Raw genomic sequence first — 22,767 nt, forward strand, 5'->3', positions numbered from 1 at the left:
AATATTTCAATAACTCAGGTATCATTTCATCTGGTCCAGGAGATTTATGATCTTTCAATTTTCTTAATGCATTCAAAACTTCCTCTTGTGAAATCGGATTATTCAAAATACTGTCTTGCTCACCTTCATCGTAATTAAAAATTTCCACATTACTTTCATCTTTTTCAAACAGCTCTTTAAAATGTTGAAACCACACATCAACAGGCACATTGTTCGTAACACTTTTTCTTTTAAAAGACAGTTTTCGCATTGCGTCCAAAAGTCATGTTGATTATTTACAGTCAACCAAGTACTGTATCATCGCATCATTGTGTTGCTTTTTCTTCCTTTCCAGGAAGTGCTTATATTCTCGCCTTGTTGTACAAAATGCAGTACGATCATCCGCAACCTTTGAGCCACAACATTTCTCCAACATCTTCCAAACATTTTGCCTTGCTTTCCTAAATTCTTCATCTAACCAGTCACCCATACTCTTCCTTTCATATCAACTCTCTCTCTCTCTCTCTCTCTCTCTCTCTCTCTCCCTCTCTCTCTCTCTCTCTCTCTCTCTCTGTTTGTGTGTCCCATGCCAGCTCCCATCAGAACCAGCCTACTCTGTTTACCCACTGACTGGCCATGGAAGAGGATTTCACTGTATAATGTCCACAAGAGGCAAGGGTCAGTCTCTCACTGACCAATCTTGGCAAGAAGGAGAATAGGGACGGTTTTGGTTGGGGGGAAGGGGACTGACAAATTGCCTACATGGATATCGGTTCTGGCACCGTCTCTATCCCTGTCCCTTGTGGCTCCATTACACTCACTTACTTTTGGCTTCAAAGCACGTATGCACACACGCACGCACGCACGCACGCGCATCCAAGCGCACACACAGACAGACAGACAGACAGGCAGACACACACACACACACATTCACACTTTGGTACAGTGCTGCCATATCTTTTCTCACGTGCTTTCGGTAAACGCAGTAACTTCAATGTTCTTTCTACGTTTACTTGTTGATTTATCTAATTGATTATTCATTCATACATTCATTTGTTCAATCGTTCGTTCCGTGCGTCCGTTCATTTATTATACTCAGTTGTTTATATGCATCTATTTGTAAATTTATTTATCGACCGGCTTTCATACCCTTCTTGACCCAAGGCATCGAAAAGGTCGACTCGGTCACTCCTTCTCATTCACCTCTTTTTTTTCATAAACTACCCAGCCTTCTCAGCCTCCTCCTCCTTCTCCTCACCCCCCTCTCTTCCTCCTCCTACGAAGCTTACCAAAATATTGTCACTGTAAATTCACCACTTGACCCCTCCAGAGCTTTTGCGGGTAAAGTCAGTCTCCGTCCTCGCCAAAGGTTGCAGGCAGGAAGGGGCTATAGGAGCCAAGAGGTTTTATCTCATTAGTTCTTTCCGTGCCTGTGCACAATAATGTCACCCACCCCCCCCCCCCCACCCCCCCTTTCCAACCAGCACCACCAGCCTCAACCTCCCCGCATCCAGTCTTCGTCGAGGTTCTGAAATCCGCACCGCAGGAAAGACTGTGATTTTGTTTTCACGTTCACCTTGAAGAAGGAAACTCTAGCAGGGATTCAGCAGCACAAAAAAAAAACAAAGTCGCGTAAGGCGAAATTACTACATTTAGTCAAGCTGTCGAACTCACGGAATGAAACTGAACGCACTGTATTTTTTTCACCAAGACAGTACAGCTTCGTCAATCCCCGCGAGAAGGAAATCGCTCACCTCCCACGTGCAAAACGCAGTGATATGCACACGCCAGAATAGCGCGGTAGCGTATTGTGCTAAGCAGGAAAGCGCGCTTTTCTGTATTCGTGTTAACTTTCTGAGCTTGTTTTGAATACAACCTATCATATCTATATGTTTTTGGAATCAGGAAACGATAAAGAATAAGATGAAATAATTTTTGGATCGATTTCTTAAATTTTAATCGTAAGACTAATTAATCTATTTTCGTTAATTGTGATCACATTTTAAGAGTAAACATGACATATGTATATATTTTTAGATTCAGAATGTCATGAAGAATACGATGCAATCAATTTTAAATCTGTTTGCGAAAAATCGATTTTAATGACAACTTTAATGAGCAAACTCATTAATTAATTTGTAAACCTCCAAGCTGAAATGCAATACCAAAGTCCGGGCGTCGTCGAAGATTACTTGACCAAAATTTCAACCAATTTGGTTGAAAAATGAGAGCGTGACAGTGCCGCCTCAACTTTCACGAAAAGCCGGATATGACGTCATCAAAGACATTTATCAAAAAAATGAAAAAACCGTCTGGGAATATCCTACCCAGGAACTCCCATGTAAAATTTCATGAAGATCGGTCTAGTAGTTTTCTCTAAATCGATCTACACACACACACACACACACACACACACCACACACACACACACACGCACACACATACACCATGACCCTCATCTCGATTCCCCCTCTATGTTAAAACATTTAGTAACAAGTCGCGTAAGGCGAAAATACAATATTTAGTCAAGTAGCTGTCGAACTCACAGAATGAAAGTGAACGCAATGCCATTTTTCAGCAAGACCGTATACTCGTAGCATCGTCAGTCCACCGCTCATGGCAAAGGCAGTGAAATTGACAAGAAGAGCGGGGTAGTAGTTGCGCTAAGAAGGATAGCACGCTTTTCTGTACCTCTCTTTGTTTTAACTTTCTGAGCGTGTTTTTAATCCAAACATATCATATCTATATGTTTTTGGAATCAGGAACTGACAAGGAATAAGATGGAAGTGTTTTTAAATTGATTTGGACAATTTAATTTTGATAATAATTTTTATATATTTAATTTTCAGAGCTTGTTTTTAATCGGAATATAACATATTTATATGTTTTTGGAATCAGCAAATGATGGAGAATAAGATAAACGTAAATTTGGATCGTTTTATACATTTTTATTTTTTTTTACAATTTTCAGATTTTTAATGACCAAAGTCATTAATTAATTTTTAAGCCACCAAGCTGAAATGCAATACCGAACCCCGGGCTTCGTCGAAGATTACTTGACCAAAATTTCAACCAATTTGGTTGAAAAATGAGGGCGTGACAGTGCCGCCTCAACTTTTACGAAAAGCCGGATATGACGTCATCAAAGACATTTATCAAAAAAATGAAAAAAAACGTTCGGGGATTTCATACCCAGGAACTCTCATGTCAAATTTCATAAAGATCGGTCCAGTAGTTTAGTCTGAATCGCTCTACACACACACACACACACACACGCACACACGCACGCACATACACCACGACCCTCGTTTCGATTCCCCCTCGATGTTAAAATATTTAGTCAAAACTTGACTAAATATAAAAAGAGCAGAATAAAAACAGAAACAAATCGCGTAAGGCGAAAATACAACATTTAGTCAAGTAGCTGTCGAACTCACAGAATGAAACTGAACGCAATGCCATTTTTCAGCAAGACCGTATACTCGTAGCATCGTCAGTCCACCGCTCATGGCAAAGGCAGTGAAATTGACAAGAAGAGCGGGGTAGTAGTTGCGCTAAGAAGGATAGCACGCTTTTCTGTACCTCTCTTTGTTTTAACTTTCTGAGCGTGTTTTTAATCCAAACATATCATATCTATATGTTTTTGGAATCAGGAACCGACAAGGAATAAGATGAAAGTGTTTTCAAATTGATTTCGACAATTTAATTTTGATAATAATTTTTATATATTTAATTTTCAGAGCTTGTTTTTAATCCGAATATAACATATTTATATGTTTTTGGAATCAGAAAATGATGGAGAATAAGATGAACGTAAATTTGGATCGTTTTATAAATTTTTATTTATTTTTTTACAATTTTCAGATTTTTAATGACCTAAGTCATTAATTAATTTTTAAGCCACCAAGCTGAAATGCAATACCGAAGTCCGGGCTTCGTCGAAGATTACTTGACCAAAATTTCAACCAATTTGGTTGAAAAATGAGGGCGTGACAGTGCCGCCTCAACTTTCACGAAAAGCCGGATATGACGTCAACAAAGACATTTATCAAAAAAATGAAAAAAACGTTCGGGGATTTCATACCCAGGAACTCTCATGTCAAATTTCATAAAGATCGGTCCAGTAGTTTAGTCTGAATCGCTCTACACACACACACAGACACACACACACACACACGCACGCACGCACGCACATACACCACGACCCTCGTCTCGATTCCCCCCTCTACGTTAAAACATTTAGTAAAAAGAGCAGAATAAAAACAGAAAAAAGAAAAGAAAAGGGCAAAATAGCAAGGAACAGGGGAAGAGAAGAAAGGAGGACTTCAAAAAAATGTCAACTCCGCACAAACTCTAAAACCCTGCCATTGGGGACTGCATGTACGTGAGAGGAAATGAGAAATGAAAGTGTCTCAGGAAACTTCAGCGTATTTTTCTCTCCCCCAAGGCATTTTCTGTGAAACACAACACACTAAAAGCAGCAAGGAAACCAACAGAAAGGCAAACAGAAAGTTTACTTTCTGTTTCCAGGAAAAGGTAAGTAGTGACCTCATTATCAAGTGCAAAGGAAAAACAAACAAACAAACAAAACAAAAACAAAAACCACTTTATAAAAGCACGCAGGCTATAATGTGATGTAATTCGTCTTGAACAAAAGGGAAGACATCTGCATGTCTAGAGTTGCAGTGTCTTCCTGGTTGACATTTATTTCTGTCGAAAGTTCCATCGCTGTCCCCTTACTGCAAAACATTATCAGAAGAAAGGGAAATAAAAACTTAAACCTCGGACAAAAACTGCCATAGAAGCTCATTATCATGGAAACGACGATATAAAGTGAAATACCTTGGAGCAATGCTATTTATTTCTCTTTGGAAGAAATCAAAGAAAGAAAAAAAGAAAGTACTCTACATGTGTCTTCGTTATTTTGTTGTCGTTGTTGTTTTCATCGTTTTCAACATATTTTTGTTTTCAAGATAGGTAGTGCAAAGTGCCTTTTTAAGATGCTGTCCAACTTAGCTGGAGGGATACAAGTCCTTGAAAATAACAACCTCTCAATACATGCATGATCAATATTCTTTAAGAAAAAGGAGAAATAATGAACGAGAAGGGACAAAATGCCCCTGAGGGTCTAAGAATGCATATCTACTACAAATTACAATGCTGTGGGTTTCTTTCTTTCTTTCCTTCTGTCTTTCTTTCTTTCTTTCTTGCTTTCTTGCTTGCTTGCTTGCTTGCTTGCTTGCTTGCTTGCTTGCTTTCGTTCGTTCGTTCGTTCGTTCGTTCTTAGTTAAAACAATACGCGAACGCGCACAAAAGCACGGACCGAACATTTATTGCAGCTAAAACGAGACACGCTCCCTTTTCTCCCTCCTTTCTTCATGTCTGTCTGTTGGTCTGTCTGTCTTGTCTGTATTGCTTGCTTGCTTGCTTGTGACCAATGCTTGTGGTATTGTGATGGTGGTCCTGGCTCACACGTTTGACAGCAAAGTACAACCCTGTGCCTTTCACAACGTTCTTTGCTTTTGTACGTTCTCCATTCTTCTATTCCATGCGAACATTCCGTACACTTGACAAAATATTTAAAATACACATTTTAAAAAAGCAATGCGCGTTGTCAGATTCAGTTTTTCGCAGAAATATGGTGAAGTTGACAGACATAACATGGGGAATCCTGTTTGGGGATAATGGTTCATTTCTTGTCCAAGGTAGTGTCACTTGCAGAGAGTGTGAGTGAATATATGGTGTTGGGGGCACGGTTGAAGAGAGGTGTAGGGCATAAGGGGCGGGGGGTGGGGTGCGCCCATTCGAGCCTAAAATGAGCAGAGAGATGGAGATAGTTCTATACCGAACATTGCTTCCCGATTCCAGGGTAAAATGTACCGCGCCATTGTGAGCCATCATCTGCTGTTTGCCCTCACTGCCGTGGTACGGTCACCAGAGTGTTGCGAAGAGCATGCATACCTCGTCGGACAACAGCCACATGGTGCGGGCCATGGGTCATGAGAAAAGCGAGATGCAAGTAGAAAAAGGGAGATACAAAATGCCTATGGCTCTTTTTTGTCAGCCGGAATTTTCTGTTTGGTTGTACACAGCGATCTCAGTGCAAAAACAACGGATGACAAAACATCTAAGGCTTGGGACGGGAGGAAAATGAAAAGATCCACACTCTGCTTCATGCCTGTCGTTAGTTTCTTTAAGTACAGGCCAGGCCGGGCCACAAGCTTCATAGATAAGTGCAACTGGACAAAATACTGTAGGATTTCGTTCGCTTCGATTTTACCACCGAAGAAGGAGACATGAGAATTCTTTGAAGTGACAGCCCAGATGAGTTCACCCCCACCCCCACACTACTACCCGTATCCTCGTGAACAGACACAATCCGGCTAGATCTTCTATGTCCTCCTTTCAAGTCCTTTCCCTTCGTCTTCACCCCTCTCTTCCCCTCTCCCTCGTCGCCTCTGTACTTTCCTTATTTCCTTCCTACTTTTTCTCCCTGCTTCCTCTCGTTTTAGCGTCTCTACCGCTGCCGGACTCCAAAAGCAGCAACTCATCTAAGAGGCTGGTGAATCTGAGAGCGTCATCCCTCCTTTTCCACTGCCTCTAATTCCATGCATTTTACTTTCCCCCTGCAGCGAGCATAGCACCAAAAAATCTAATGGACGACATTTTGATGCAATCCTGTACTCAGCAGATGGCAGCCTGAAGGCGCCCGTATACGAATCCGTGCTGTTTTTGTGTTGTCTTTTATTTGGCCTTTCTTTTTTTCTTTTTTTTTCGTGTTTTCTCAACCGCGTATTTCGCCCCCGGCAGTAGTGGTGCATAAATATGGACAAAAGGATGGAAAATAGTCTGCTGATATTCTGAGTTCATCAGATTGCGACCTAAGGGTGGACTCAAAGCGACCGTCTATGAATTTGTCGTTTCCTGTCGCTTTTCTTTGTCTTTCTTGCTTTTTCTAACCTGCGTATACTCCCTCCCCCCCCCCCCCCTGCAGCAGAGTTGCATGAAATTAAATTTTAAACTCGGTATATGTCGACCTCGGGCGAAAGTCATCACAATAGTTATGTTGCCCCATCTCCATTGCGGATTTCGCCCTGCAAAAACCCTGCACGGAAATCGACAAGAGAGTGGTAAATATTCTGAGTGATGCAGACTGAGCTCAGCAAATGGCGAGCTAAAAGCGACCTGACAGCGACCGTCGTTGATTCTGTAGATTCTTTGTCGTTCTTGCTTTTACTCAACTGCTTTTTACCCCTGCATCAGTGTTGCACAAACACAAACAAAAAAAGAATGTTTAAAAAAAACTTCTGATATCCTGTACTAAGTCGATGACTGTTGATAAGTTTAGAAATATTTGACAAATGCTGCTCCTGCAATCTTAAACTCAGTACATGGCGACCTAACACACACACACACACACACACACACACACACACACACACACACACACACACACACACACACACACACACACACACATTAACCACAGAAAGGAGATAAACATATCACCACACGGAACTCGGACAAGAAATCAATATTTTATTTAACCACACAAAACGTGGCCTTGGAAATCAATAATTTAACAGCTAAAAAAGGTGGGCAGATCAGCTTCAAAGACAAGGGTCTGACAACGTCCAGGCTTTATAATAGCCATCCTCCTGTGGCTAAACCAAACCAGGCAGTTGTCCGACAAAATAGCTGGTTTTCAAATTAAATTTCATATTACAGTGTCTGAAATTGACGATACAAACTTTTTTTGAGCTTATGATTGAAATGTCATCCGTAAGAACTTTGTCAGAACTAAGCCTGTCTGCCTAGAAATGAGGAATTGACCTATAAATTACAAGTTAAGGGTAGAAAATTTATTTCGTTTTCGTTTTACAAAAATTGCTTTCCCCATCCCTTAGAGATAATGATTAGTACATGATAGCAAAAGATTCTTCACAATAAAATAAATCGTACAGACACACAGAAGGACACGTCAGAAATAATGTGTTCCGCAGAGGGAACACACACACACACACACACACACATGCACTCACACACACACACATGCACTCACACACACACACACATTCAAAGTGTCCGTCTCCCAATCTCATCCTCATTATCTACCACATGACTCAGTGCATAAAGGTGGCGCTGAATAGGGTGACAACAGTATTTCACAATAAAATCCTGATATATCCAAAACTGTAAAAAAAAAAAATAATAAAATAAAAAATAAAGGATAAGCGATTTTAATCTGCTCTATGACTTGAGTACCCCCTACAAGACCTCAACAGCAAGATACTCCGGTTTGATTGTCAAAAGCGAAATAAAAAAGAAACTGACCAATATTTGTCTCATATCAAACCAAGACGCCAGAATTCTGTACACACACAAAAATGCGGAAAAGAAAGCACACGAGACTCAACTAACATTCCTCACTTTCCGAAATCAATAAATGTCTTCTGGGATGCCCTGGCTTTTCATGAATGTCAATCCCGCCAAATGTCTCAGATAAACGATAACAAGAAGCAATAATACAAATGGCGTCTTTTTAGTGGCCAGGCCAATGGCAAAGTAAGACGCGAAAAGTATGTGCACGGAGACGGTAAGAACCTCTCGTTCATGATCAATATATATCTACATTGTGCATTCTATTCTGCCCTCCTTGGAATCAACACAGAACTCTGAACTCGATTTTATCCGGAATGACAAACAGTAAAAGCGCTCTCTCTAAACGTACCCCCTGTTCTAGACTACCATAATAGACATAATTCTCTCTCTCTCTCTCTCTCTCTCTCTCTCTCTCTCTCTCTCTCTCTCTCTCTCTCTCTCTCTCTCTCTCTCTCTCTCTCTCTCTCTCTCTCTCTCTCTCTCTCTACATAGATTACATACACTTAGGGATCCTACCTCTGAAGTTAAGGATGACTTATAACAAAGGAATCCTGATGCATAAAATAATCTCTGGAAATCTACCCGAAACAATTTGTTCAAAGTTCTCTTTGAAGAGTTCACACCACTTAATGAAATGTAACACTCCTCTTCCTAGGATAGACTTTTTTTTAAAGTCTAGTCTAGTTTACTCAGGTAGCCTGCACCCTCTGGAACGCTCTTCCGAACGTCATGAGGCAATCTACCAGCACGGATTCTTTTAGGAGCAAATATGCATCCCATTTAATGAAATTAATAAGCACATCATTCTTCTGGTTGGTATGTTCCCTTCGGATACTGTTGCTTATTTTCTAATTATCATTTATTTTTGACAAATGTGTGATGCTTTCTCTCAATGTCCTTTGTTTTGCTGAGCTATTGTATTGTTGCAAAATATGCTGAATTTGCTTTCATATTGCTCTTTACTGCTTTGCACCTGTTCTTGAAAACATCATTTTGAATTAAAATGGTTCAATATAATGTGCTTTGTGTACATACACTGATGTTTTTGTTTTTTGCCCTAACAATTATGTATTTATGTAATGAGTCTTTAGTAGTAGTTTAGTAGTAAACTAGTCCCTCTTAAGGGCAAGGGCCAGATGCAAAAAAAGCATATCTATGCTTATTCTTGAAACCCTTGTAAAATAAAGGATTGTCTCTCTCTCTCTCTCTCTCTCTCTCTCTCTCTCTCTCTCTCTCTCTCTCTCTCTCTCTCTCTCTCTCTCTCTCTCTCTCTCTCTCTCTCTCTCTCTCTCTCTCTCTCTCTCTCTCTCTCTCTCTCTCTCTCGTAACCCCCATCCTCTTCATTCTTTTTAATTCCATTTCTGACAGAGGTCTGACCTTGAAACGTTCTTAAGGTCATCAGAAAAATGCACCAAAATGTGACATGATGACGGATGTTCTGGAACATTCCTGCACTCCATTACAGAAACAAACAACGCAACAAATACGCATGCTGTGCTCTTGAAACCCGCCTTAATTCACATCACATCAACTGGGGAAAAAAATCAGATTCTGATTTCATGTTTTTGTTTGTGAAACACAGACCGTTGGCAACATTTCCTCTGCTGCAAAGTCAACATGATGAGCCACACAGACTCTCTGCCAGAATGTTTGCCGTAAAACAGCAAAAAACGGGCTCCGTGTCGATACAGCATAATGGACGATACAAAGACAACTCCTCCCCCCCTCCCTCCCTCACCTCACCTCACATTTTATCCCATCTCCCTTCCCCGCTGTTATCCTGCTGATCGATAGCGAGGTCTGATGCTGCATGCAACGCAGAGGTCCTTGGCTTTCCCCGGGTGTCTTGATTGGTCTAATAAGCGCCTAGCCACGCGCACAGAAAGAGAGGTAGAGGTTGTGGGGGTAGGGAGCAAGAGAGGGATTTGGAGACAGACACGGAGAGACAGACAGGGAGACAGAGATACAGAGACAGAAAGAGTGAGAGGCAGATAGGTTAACAGAGAAGAGAGAGTAAGAGATAGACACAGAGACAGGGAGAAAGTGACATGTCAACAGCGAGAGAGGGAATGCCGGGAGAGAGAGACTGACAGAGACAGACAGACAGGGAGACAGAGACAGTGACAGACGGACAGACAGGAATATAGACTGGCAGAGAAGAGAGAGTTAGAGATACACACAAATACAGGCAGAAAGAGACATGTCGACACAGAGAGAGGAGATGGGGAGAGGGAGAGAGTGAGAGAGAGAGAGAGAGAGAGAGAGAGAGAGAGAGAGAGACAGACAGACAGACAGACAGACAGACAGCCAGACAGACAGACAGACAGACAGCGATAGAGAGAGAGAGGGGGGGGAGAGAGAGAGAGGGGGAGAGAGAGAGGGAGAGAGAGAGAGGGGGAGAGGGAGAGAGAGAGGGAGGGAGAGAGAGAGAGAGAGAGAGAGAGACTCGGAGAGAGAGAGAGAGAGAGACTCGGAGAGAGAGAGAGAGAGAGAGAGTGAGAGATAGAGAGAGAGAAACAGAGAAAGAGAGAGAGAGAGCACCGATAGAATGATCTTCCAGTCAAAGAGAAACGCACAAACAGACACAAAAGGCAGACAGACACGACAGAAGAAGAAGAAGAAGAAGAAGAAGAAGAAGAAGAAGAAGAAGAAGAAGAAGAAGAAGAAGAAGAAGAAGAAGAAGAAGAAGAAGAAGAAGAACAAGAACAAGAAGAAGAAGAAGAAGAAGAAGAAGAAGAAGAAGAAGAAGAAGAACAAGAACAAGAACAAGAACAAGAAGAACAAGAAGAACAAGAACAACAAGAAGAAGAAGAAGAACAACAACAACAAGAAGAAGAAGAAGAAGAAGAAGAAGAAGAAGAAGAAGAAGAAGAAGAAGAAGAAGAAGAAGAAGAAGAAGAAGAAGAAGAAGAACAAGAAGAAGAAAAAGAAGAAGAAGAAGAAGGGTATACTGCAAAATGTCGATATTTTATACAAGCAGCGCCAACCCCGATTGCATGTACCCCATTCTATCGTTGCCGTCAACAGTATACATTGCACCGAAGCTGCCTCCCTTTGCTCATTGAGTTATCCCCCTTACCACTGACTCCTTTGTCCCAGTGTTGCCTCCCTTGGCTCACTACTACCTCCCTTGTCTACCCCCAGAGTTGCTTCCCTTCCATTCACACACCGCTGTTTTCTCCCTTTCCGTTGCACATAATATGGGAAGACAAAAAATTCCAATGAGAAAATCGCATGCAGAAATGTTTGACACTGCTCCCTGCTCTTCAGCCCACCACGACCTTCAACCACCGAGCCACACATTATGCCCTGCATGCCAGGCGTTAAGTTAGATTAGGAAAATCATGCCAGAACTGTTGATGGCTCCCAATTCTTGGGGGGCAGTGCTGTGGTGTAACTGTCATCAAATGTTGCGGCCAAATTCTATTAGGGATGTTTTGCATGAATGTGAACATTATAAAGTGAAACAAGCTAATCGAAATTGCTGTTCAGTGCTGCGTTCTTAGTGCTGAGACAGACAGAGAAGCATACCGAGAGAGAGAGAGAGAGAGAGAGAGAGAGAGAGAGAGAGAGAGAGAGAGAGAGAGAGAGAGAGAGAGAGAGACAGACAGACAGAGAGACAGACAGACAGACAGAGACAAAGACAGAGAGACAGAGACAGACATGCAGAGACAGACACACACACACACCCACCCACACACATACACACACAATGCACACACACACACACACAATGCACACACACACACACACACACACACACACAACTCTCTCTTTCCCTCCACTCCACAACCCTCCCCTACTCCCACTCACTCATACTCCACAGCCAGCTCAATCCAAATAGTCCTTTCTCACATGCCCCAAAGCACTTCCCATGGTTTGCATTGAGATTTCCCGCCCTCCCATCCGTCCAGAAACGACATGCCAGCCACAGCAGCAAGAGACAGAGATTCCCAGAGTTTCAATGATGGACACAATTGCCACACATGACATACGGTACCCTAGAGACAACCGTCTCTTTGCCCGACGGGGACACGGTTTTAATCTGATTGGTGAGATGAATGGCAATCTCAAGGCTGGGCTCCCTTTATGGCCTTGCCTACAGTGTACTCGTAGAGGAAAAATCGAAGCTATCCAATGGCCAATTTAACAAACAGCAAACTCTACTCTCTTCGATGATGGTCGGTCAGCTGAACCGCAAGAAACTTTCATGACTGTGGAGCCCAGGTTAGGAATTCAGGGTTTGACAGAGGATGAGTTGAAACTGACGGGCACAGTAAGTGATGTTTTATTCTCGTACATTGCAGAGAATGGGGAAGGTTTGTGAGAGGGTGGGGAGGGGGGCGTGAAAATGAAACCTGAGTGCCCGCAGACGTACAGAGGCACACACAGTGTATGGCGACAGACAGACAGACAGACAGACAGACACACACACACACACACACACACACACACACACACACACACACACACACACACACATGCACACACACACACACAACTAAGCACATCATGCATACTAACAGGCATCCAGAGATACACGCCATGCGCCATCCATCTCATTTCTCCTTCCAATTCCCCCTGCCACACCACCCACCCCCACACCCACACCCTTCCCCAAATCAACCAACAACCCTAGTAAATTTTCTTCTGATGCGCTGGCCCTTGTATCAAAATGCATAACAAAAGCCATCAGACACCAGACACACCAATCACAGGAACCAAAGAAGGAGAAATCGGGCAAATGTCAACAGACAACCAAGAGACTAGACGTATGGCACGGACACAATCATGCAGGTTCATCTCTTGGAACTTAATTCGGAGTCTCCTAAGCCAATAGGCTAGAGACGCTGCACGGTAAAGGGGGAGGGGGGGGGGGGGGGGGGGGGGGGAGGGGCGGAGGGAGAAAAAAAGTTGCACTTTCAGTCTGTCTTCTGAGTACTTATCTAAGACACAATATGTTTCTCCCTAAATCAGTGGTTTCATCTACGAAACAAAGGGAAGTTATCGCCCTCAATTATAAGACAACAACATATGCATGTACAGACAGGCACGGTTGAAAGCAAGAAAAGTGGGTGTAGCAAGAGATTAGGAATTCAGAGTTTGACAGAGGATGAGTTGAAGAGAAAAGGACTACCATGCAGACAGACAAACTAAATCATGTACAGAGTGACTTCTTGATGACGAGGCTCTAAAGAAACAACACTCAATATCCAGCAGTTTTGCTGATCAAGCAAGGCAGACGGACATATCAACCACACAAGCAAATATAACCCCATGAGCTATTTCCTAGTCTCTGTAATTCTCTACTACACATCATGAAAAACTAAGCAGATGTGTTTGTGTACAGATCATTGTGATGAGGCCGTTTATGTTCAAACTGGTCATATGACTCAAAACGCCATTTAATCCCCAACCATATTCATAAAACAAATTGATCTTACATGAGGTAGAGTTTATAAATTCAAACAGACAACACAAATAACCCCGACAAGCAAATTCACAAAAGCAAGGTTCCCCTCATTAAAATCGACAATAAATCAGAACACAAGAAGACAATGAAGACAATAACATTGACAGACAGGAGACAGAAAAACGGTATACAAAGAAGTTGACCACTCAAAAAAACAAAAACAAGAAAGGTTAATAAATTCTATGCACAAAAAAGTACAATACAAAACACTTACAATGAATGAAATGATTGAATGAAATACAATACAAAACATTCACAATGATTGGAATGTTAAATGAAATACAATACAAAACATTAAACTCAACCCACCTGTCTTTAAAGTGAACAAAAAAACCACACAGCAGACAAAGAATGAGAAGATAAGAATGAACATTAAACTCAGAGATGAAACAAGATGATGCAAGACTTACCAGTTACAGCATTGAAGAGATGCGACAGGAAATAGGTCCTAGTACATGTCAGAGGACTGCGGGGTGACATCACTTGACACACCTGCAAATGAGAGGCAAGATTAATTTTGAGAGTTTCTTGCAGTGCTACTACTTTGGCTAGTGTAAGGGGTGCACTTGGTTTCACGTTCTGTTGTGAGGCTGCTCACACACTCACACACACACACAGGCATGCACATGGACACACTTGCAGACAGGCATGCGCACAAAACGTGAGCACACACATGCACGAGTGTGAGCGCACATGCGCTAGTTGAAAAACCGACCAAGTAAATGCAAATCAACTCCACTCATAATCAACACCACCATGCACCACTACTGCCACCATCACCATAAAAGGTTACTACAGCTTACCATGTGTCCAGCAGCACTGGTGGTAGGCAGTTTCAGATCACCGGGCGGAGGGGAAGAACCTCCTTGCACCGATGTCATGCATGCCTTGTCTGTGTTCTTCCCAAACAGCACGTAGGGCAGCTTGCAATTTCTGCAAGAGAAGCTCGTTGATAAATGATAACGCTTTCTAAAAGGCTTTTTTTGTTACATGAATTTTTTCATGAGAAGGCGGCTATACAATCTGAAAAAATATATAGATCTATAGTTTAGCTAAAAATTACAACACACGCTTTGCTCCTCAGCGGGTGATCATCTACAGAATCTGAAAAAAAGCGTACAGGGGGATTATTTTAATGGCTGAACACATATTCTGATTACAACAGTTTTTTTCGTCTTCTTCTTCCTCCCATACATGTACACTTGCGTTTTCTTGGCACAAGTGGCTTCTTATGTGTATGGGCGCTTTTACCCCGCCATGTAGGGAGATGCATGCTTGGTATTTTTGTGTTTCACTTAACCCTCCGAACTCTGATATGGCTTACAGTATTTTTTCGTGCGCACTTGGCCTTGTGCTTGCGTACGCACACAAAGGGGGATAAGGACTTTAATAAACTTTTCGTCTCTTGCTTATCTGTTGATTGTGTGAAAATAACCCGGTTAACCCGGAGAACAAAAACAACCTACGGTAGGTACAAAGTGAGCTGTGTTCTCAGCTCCAAGTTTACACAGAAAATGTTATTTTATGTCACCCATAAACACAAACATAAGCTCCAAGTCATACTAACCCTGAGCTGCGTTTGCTGTGTCCGACCCGTCCATGCTGGAAGAAGCTACAAAGTGGCTGGGGAAAGAAAAAAAGTAATGTTAAGCGCAGCACAAATGAGAACAACAGCAACTGTACTGCTAGCTGCATGCGCTGATGAGAAAACTTCAAGTGAGTTTGTGGACTTTTTAAGAATACCATTATTCTCAAAGGTGAACAAGTCCCTCTTTCAATGTAGTGAGCACATAGAACATTTGATGTTGGCTTTCAAAACTTATTTTAAATCGCTGAAAACTTTGCTGTCATTTCCGCACAACTGCCCAACTTCTTCACAGTGGGGGAAAAGTGATGTCAAGGACTACACATGTACCTCAAATTTACGACAGCTGCCAAAATTATTATGGTCATTTCTGCAAATTTGCCCCCTCCCCCCAAATAAATCCCAGCAACACCCCTGTGAAAAAAACTAGGAATGACTGATGTACCCAGAGGCAATTGGGAACACAAGTACCTTAAAGAGGTGGGAAAATAATACTTACTTCTGATATTCTCTCGTGAGTCAGTACCCCTTTGTTTTTGACACTGTAAAAAGGAACCAACAATGATTTTTATATATTTTAATTGACATATCAACATACTAGCTGATCTGAATTGCCAAGAAAAGCAAACTGATCAGTAATTTGATCCATGACACTGATGTCAAGGAAAAGACAACTATGCACAGGACAACAAAAATAGAAAGAATTAATGTAATTTCTCAAATAGACCAAATAATAGAGACAAAATTGCTCCCCCTTTCTTAAGAAATAATTCAACTACAAGTTGTATGTCCATATAATATATAATAATGAGAACATTTCTCTCTATCTGCCATGGCCTATAAATTGAGACTCTGAATATGCAGTTGCACATAAAATGTAAAAGCATCTCACAAATATATTCCACTGGTATTCTTTCATCAAGACCAAAAATGAGTCTGCAGTCTGAGACCAATTAGACTGGTTTTCCATGGTGTCTGAAACTTATTTTTAGGTTTTCCTAAGTATCATTCCGCTATATATATACTTCATTTACTGGCACGACTTACATTTCCATGGACACACAGTCACACATTGTCTTCCACTGACGCTCCAACATGGGCAGATTCTGTACACAAACAGAAAGCTTCAGAATTACATCTGAACAAAGAACATAAACTCAAATAAAATAAAAATTAAATTTCATCCACAAAAATCAGCTTGGTTAAAACCAGTCAAATGCTTGCTTCAAATCAAGAGCAAAGCTTTTGCAATAAATCAAATATTCTGAATTCATTGATTCTCCACTGTCGCTAATGACTCAGCTACATGTAATATAAAATCAAAATCTCCAAGGGTGAAAGGAAACATTGTTGTTGTACTGTCAGAAAACTGTTACACTGTAGGATTCAGGGAGGAGACAGCTAGTGCAAGAACAAGACAAACAGAGAAGCAGGGCTCGGCACCTGTTACATTTATCACAGTTTTTGCACTTGGGACAGATACTGTGACAATGCTCAATAAGACCTTAACAAAACTAGGAGAAAACAGGTCTTCAAAATAAGGGAGTCTTAAAACGGAGGTAAACTGACAGATTTTAGAAACAGAAAAAAAAGGTCTTTAAAAGAAAGGAAGTCATAAATCAAAGGGTCTTAATTAGGGGGGGGGGGGGTGTCCACTGTATCAGTTTTTTTTGCGACAAGTTCCTTTCCACCCTTATTCCATTTGCCCAACCATGACAGACACACATGAAAACAAGCAGAAGACCGAGACAGAGAGATGTTATGTACCTCCGTGGTGAGGATCTCTATGGTGACCGGATCCTGGAAGCTCTGCAGCTGGTGAACCAGGGGGCTGACGTCAGCGATGTCAAACTTCAGGGTGAAAAATCCACCTCTGTACAAATAATGCATTGCATTACTGGATTTACAGGGTTGACACACAAAGGCTGATCATATGTGGCAATTTTCACATTATTCATGCAGACAGTAATTATGTGAAACTGAAAACTACACTCAAATTTAAGCGATGTCAAACTTCAGGGTGAAAATCAACCTCTCTACAAACAGTGCATCACATTACTGAAATTGTCAGTGTAACACAGAAACGCTGTTAACATGCAAACATTTTCACGTAACTCATGCATGGTGAATGTGAAAACTACAAACTTTTTTTTTTAAAGCTTGATTTATGATATGTCTGCAGTACCTCTGCAAGGTTATGTTCAAACATGAAGACGAGCGGACAGCTTTTCAATAATGCGAAGTTTTGTGTAAGTCCTGAAGGAATATGGTGGGGGAAAAAAATGTGCGTGTTGCAGCCCTAAATACAGCATTCTTCTTTACAACATTATTTGGCAATACAATTAATGATGACAACTTGTTTTTAAAATTATGCCTGCAAAAATTGAGTATTATAAAAATGCTTATCTGTACTGACTTCCACTTTAGCATGCTATTAAAGATTAGTCATCTCGCTCTTTTTTCAGTTTAACGATGATAAATGTCTTTGCCTTAGTCATTATTTGACCTGAACAATTATATCTGAAACACAGAAAAGTAGAGAAAAAAAATTATTTTCAATTTGACAACATACCCTCCAAAATCCTCAAGTGCAAAAGCTTGGATGATAGGCCATTTCTCAACCAGCATCTTCTCAAACTTTTGATCACACACATCTGAAGGGCAAAACAAACAAATTATTGATCACAAACTTGAACAATGTGCATGTAAATACATGTTTCATGCCTATAATACAGTAAAATCTATTTTCAGATTCCCAATAAAGACCCCCTCCCACTAACGACCTTGAAAATGTCCAGAAAAATCAGTCGTAAAAAGGAAGGGTCTTAAAAGGGGAATCTGAAAATAGATTTTCATCACAGGGGAGGCAACTTCTTTTTGAATGTTTTCTCCGGCTCCTAGCGCACATGTACAGAATCAAAATCTCCCACACGAATGAATGCCCGTGTGGAACAGGCACGCAGACTCGATCTATAGCATGTTCTCCACTGAGACATGCCGAACTTTTGCGGGCTCGAGAAGTGAATTCTGGCCAGAGATGGTCGACCTAAAGAAGAAACTGTGGGACCCAGCGGAGTCCCTGCGGCGAACTGCAAACTTTGTCACGTCAACGAACCTGACAGTGTAGCATGGCAACGGGAACGCAGAATAAGAAGAATAAGAATGTTTTCTGTCAATGGCAATGCTTTCTCCACTTCTCCATTTGTTGTAAATAGACTCCTGGTCTTTGACTTTTGATTGAATCTGTGGGTTTTTTTTTTCTCACTCCCAGACTTTTTGCGATTCCAATCGTGGTTTCACCTTTGTTGCTTCTCTCTATCACTTACCCCATCTTCTAACGTCAAAGGTTTTCATTGTTTTGTCGAGGTCGCCATGTTAACACTACCTCAACGATTTGAAATGAAGATAGATAGCTTTAACAGATAACACCTTACAAACTCAAGTCAAGAGAACTTTTCAATGCCAGGATAATTCATTCACTCTGTTGGCGAGCACACAATCACAAAACATGAACACAAACAAACACGCCAAACAAGCCAAAAAGAATGCTAGCGGGTCCGCAAGCAGAGCAGTATCCACTTATCCCCGAGTACGCAGTACTAGGGTCCAACAGACTTTAATTGTGTGTGTGTCTGTCTGTCTCGACTTAACAGCTTATTGCTGGGAAACTACTGGGCGCAGTTCGTTCAAAAGTTGATACACTAACTTGATAATAGGTCCGATTGATCGTATTAAAACTTCATAATGTTACCTGGGACCTAAATGCGAAATAAATCACAAAAGCCACTCTTAACGGTGGGAGTTTTTGCGGTGGGAGGCTGGTCGCTTTGCGAACAGCCAGTCACTGACCTAAAGGGGAGACTTTGGGCGGCTGAGCCGAACACGTCACGCAGTGACGAGAAAAGCATGATTTGCAAGACAGCCGACGGGTGTGGATTTGGTCTCGGCAAAGAAACTATTGGTCTCGGTGAAAGAGAGACAGAGAGCACGAGAGAGTCTATGGCCAAAGTGATCCGGGTTCGATTCCCGGCATGGGCGGTCTATTTTTTTTTTTTTAATTCTTGTTTACTATTGTTTATTATGAACGTTTTAATGTTTTATTTTACTCTAATAATTTTTTTAATTGTGTAAAATAAATATATAATTTTTTTTTTTTTAATTTAAGTGATCCGGGTTCGATTCCCGGCATGGGCGGTCTATTTTTTATTTTTTTATTTATTTTCTTTAATTCTTGTTTACTATTGTTTATTATGAACGTTTTAATGTTTTATTTTACTCTAATAATTTTTTTAATTGTGTAAAATAAATAAAAAATAAAATTTTTTAATTTTTTTTTTAAATCCACGTGCACAAGACAAAAACTTTCATACTGGGGGAAGAGTACTCGGGTCCAGCGCCAGCGTTTTTTATGTATTCATGATTGAGTTGTTTTTCAAACTCCCACCCCTTTCTCCGTCCCACACCCTACTCCTAGGGCAGTCCTTCAATTGTAAATGCAAAAGGTAAGGTGGGGACTGCTGACCACACCTGGCTCATAATGGTCTGCATGACTAATGAAGCGCGTGCTGTGTGTGCTGGGTACTTTCAAACTTTGACACTTACTGGTAAAAAGATCAAAGTCGTTATTGACCCTTTGTTTATAGGTCGGTCATCTAAAAAAGGAGGATGTCGCCATTCAGAGGTTAGTTACAGTGTAAAAGGCATCCGTGCCCAAAAAATCGGTCGGCAAACGGAGGGGGTTGTTTTGGGAGGTTCCACTGCATCTTTTATCTATCTCAATAGAAATATTCGCAGCCCTCTGAACTTGCTTGCAGGTTAACAATTAAGTCCTTGTCTGTGCGCTACTCTCCCCATAACAAATATTTTCTAAAGAAAAGATGTATGAATTCCTCGCCAAGAATACATATGCAGAGAATATGTATTCTTTGCTGATAAATTACAATTTAACTTATGTTATTATTAATCATCCCTGTTCATGCACTTTCACAAGTCAAGAAAATGAGTGGTACAAGGCTAGAGTCTAACCTCAGTGTACGAAGTAAAACTAAAATAGGTAACTCGCCCAATTGACATGTTCTAAAGAACAAGGATAGACAGAACTTACAAGGAATTAATTGAAATCAGATATTTAAGCTCGAAGCTCTTTAATTTTACTCATTTAGTCAGGACATGTAGTGATGTTTGCTGTTTCATAAGTTACCTTATAAATAACCGCTAAACGCCCTCACTTTTCTCTTTCCTTAGCAATCTTTGCACTTATATCAAAATCTAACTTTTATTATTTCATGTCAGTTTTATTTACTTTTTTTCAAGGGTAGACTAAGGGCATGGAGGAGGGTTGGGGCAGTAGAGTTTCACGTAACTTAACCCTATTCTGTGTGTTATTTCTTCACCTTAATGAACACTCCTTGAACTTACAAAAAAATTCACTGTAAAAAAGTCTGATTTTTCTCAGGGGTAGACGCTATACGTACCCGTAATTATCATCATTTGCTTCGTATTGCATTTTTCTCTTCTTTATCCCTCTTTTTTTTCTTCCTATTTTTGGAAGGTTATTCTTTTTTTTTTTTTCAACAATGTGAAGTTACCTTCACGAAAACAAGAGTATTTACCTGTGGACACACCATAGAATGGAATCCCAATACGCCGACATCCAGTTGTCATGGCAATCAAAGAATGTACCTTGAACTCCTCTGCCAATTCTGACCCGTCATCAGTTTCCAAATTGTACTGAAACAAACACATTTTCTTAAATTGTCACCTTACTTGCCTCCTAAAATAAAATCAAAAACAAGTCGCGTAAGGCGAAATTACTACATTTAGTCAAGCTGTTGAACTCACGGAATTAAATGGAACGCACTGTATTTTTTTCACCAAGGCAGTACAGCTTCGTCAATCCCCGCGAGAAGGAAATCGCTCACCTCCCACGTGCAAAACACAGTGATATGCACACGCCAGAATAGCGCGGTAGCGTATTGTGCTAAGCAGGAAAGCGCGCTTTTCTGTATTCGTGTTAACTTTCTGAGCTTGTTTTGAATACAACCTATCATTAACAGCTATTGTGTTTTCAGCGTAGCAATAGGGCCCGATATTTAGACAAGACAAGTATAATGCTGACGAGTCACATTATACTTGTTCGAGTCTAAATATCGGACCCTATTGCTACGATGAAAACACAATAGCGTTTATATAGCTATTCTGACATTAAATTCTGTGTTAAAATCATGTTTTTGTCAGCAACAAGTACCAGAATGGTCCATGTCGTTGATTGCAGACGACGCGACGGTTCCCTTTCCGCATGAAGCCACGGAAATAACTGAACATTGAAAAACCCACGGACATGTATTATGGAGAAAACTCGAGATAACCAGATGTTTAGCATTACGTCAATATGCAAGGAATCATATGACGTCATGACGTATCATGCTTGCCTACGTAGATTGTATGTTCGAAAGTCTGACTTCTGTTGGGAATTTGCGTGGTGAAGACTGCGGTAAATCTGTAGATGATAAGAGAACAAGGATTGTTTCAGAAGAAACGACTAAATGTTTCAAACCGGTAACTTCATTTCAACATTGCACTATACAATGGAAGTTCTATGTGACAGGAGAGTTTGCTGATTTTGTGTTAAACATTGGAGAGATCGTCTGCTAGAATCAGAGATAGGTCGCTTCAGATTGCAGCTTCTGGAAATTTGCTAGGTTTGTTGCCTGTTAAAGAACTGGATTTTACACGTAATGTATGTCATGTACAGTAAGCAACAACCAAAACACACACAAAGCAAATGCATCGTCTGTCGACTTGTCACATAAACAAACCTGGCGAGGTATGCGTTTACTTTATACACGTGGAAGAAACCGGAACCATGCGTCTTTGTTATTGCCAATATGCTTTTGGATATTGGCAAAAATGGCCGACATCCGTAGCATTATGCTTTGATGATCGGAAAGGGGATGTGTGAGACCATCCAATCACAGCCCCCGAATTCCCCCACGTGTCCATCAGAATAGCTATATATGTATATGTTTTTGGAATCAGGAAACGATAAAGAATAAGATGAAATTATTTTTGGATCGATTTCTTAAATTTTAATCATAAGACTAATTAATCTATTTTCGTTAATTGTGATCACATTTTAAGAGTAAACATGACATATGTATATATTTTTAGATTCAGAATGTGATGAAGAATACGATGCAATCAATTTTAAATCTGTTTGCAAAAATCGATTTTAATGACAACTTTAATGAGCAAACTCATTAATTAATTTGTAAGCCTCCCAGCTGAAATGCAATACCAAAGTCCGGGCGTCGTCGAAGATTACTTGACCAAAATTTCAACCAATTTG

General features: G+C 40.8%; 1 protein-coding gene across 1 annotated transcript in view; it reads right to left on the reverse strand.

The window, feature by feature from the left end:
- The window catches only part of LOC138982088 (dynein axonemal assembly factor 9-like), a 138,405-nt gene that overhangs the window by 110,939 nt on the left and 4,699 nt on the right, over window positions 1-22,767 (reverse strand). Inside the window, exons 6-13 of the mRNA XM_070355311.1 lie at window positions 21,032-21,149; window positions 17,992-18,073; window positions 17,187-17,292; window positions 16,467-16,525; window positions 15,919-15,961; window positions 15,402-15,457; window positions 14,638-14,767; window positions 14,245-14,326 (exon numbers count right to left, since the gene is read on the reverse strand). Of these exons, the coding sequence (XP_070211412.1) occupies window positions 14,245-14,326; window positions 14,638-14,767; window positions 15,402-15,457; window positions 15,919-15,961; window positions 16,467-16,525; window positions 17,187-17,292; window positions 17,992-18,073; window positions 21,032-21,149 (676 nt within the window). The remainder of the gene's footprint in view (window positions 1-14,244; window positions 14,327-14,637; window positions 14,768-15,401; window positions 15,458-15,918; window positions 15,962-16,466; window positions 16,526-17,186; window positions 17,293-17,991; window positions 18,074-21,031; window positions 21,150-22,767) is intronic.

Source organism: Littorina saxatilis, linkage group LG12, assembly GCF_037325665.1.
Source record: "Littorina saxatilis isolate snail1 linkage group LG12, US_GU_Lsax_2.0, whole genome shotgun sequence".
NCBI lineage: Eukaryota > Metazoa > Mollusca > Gastropoda > Littorinimorpha > Littorinidae > Littorina > Littorina saxatilis.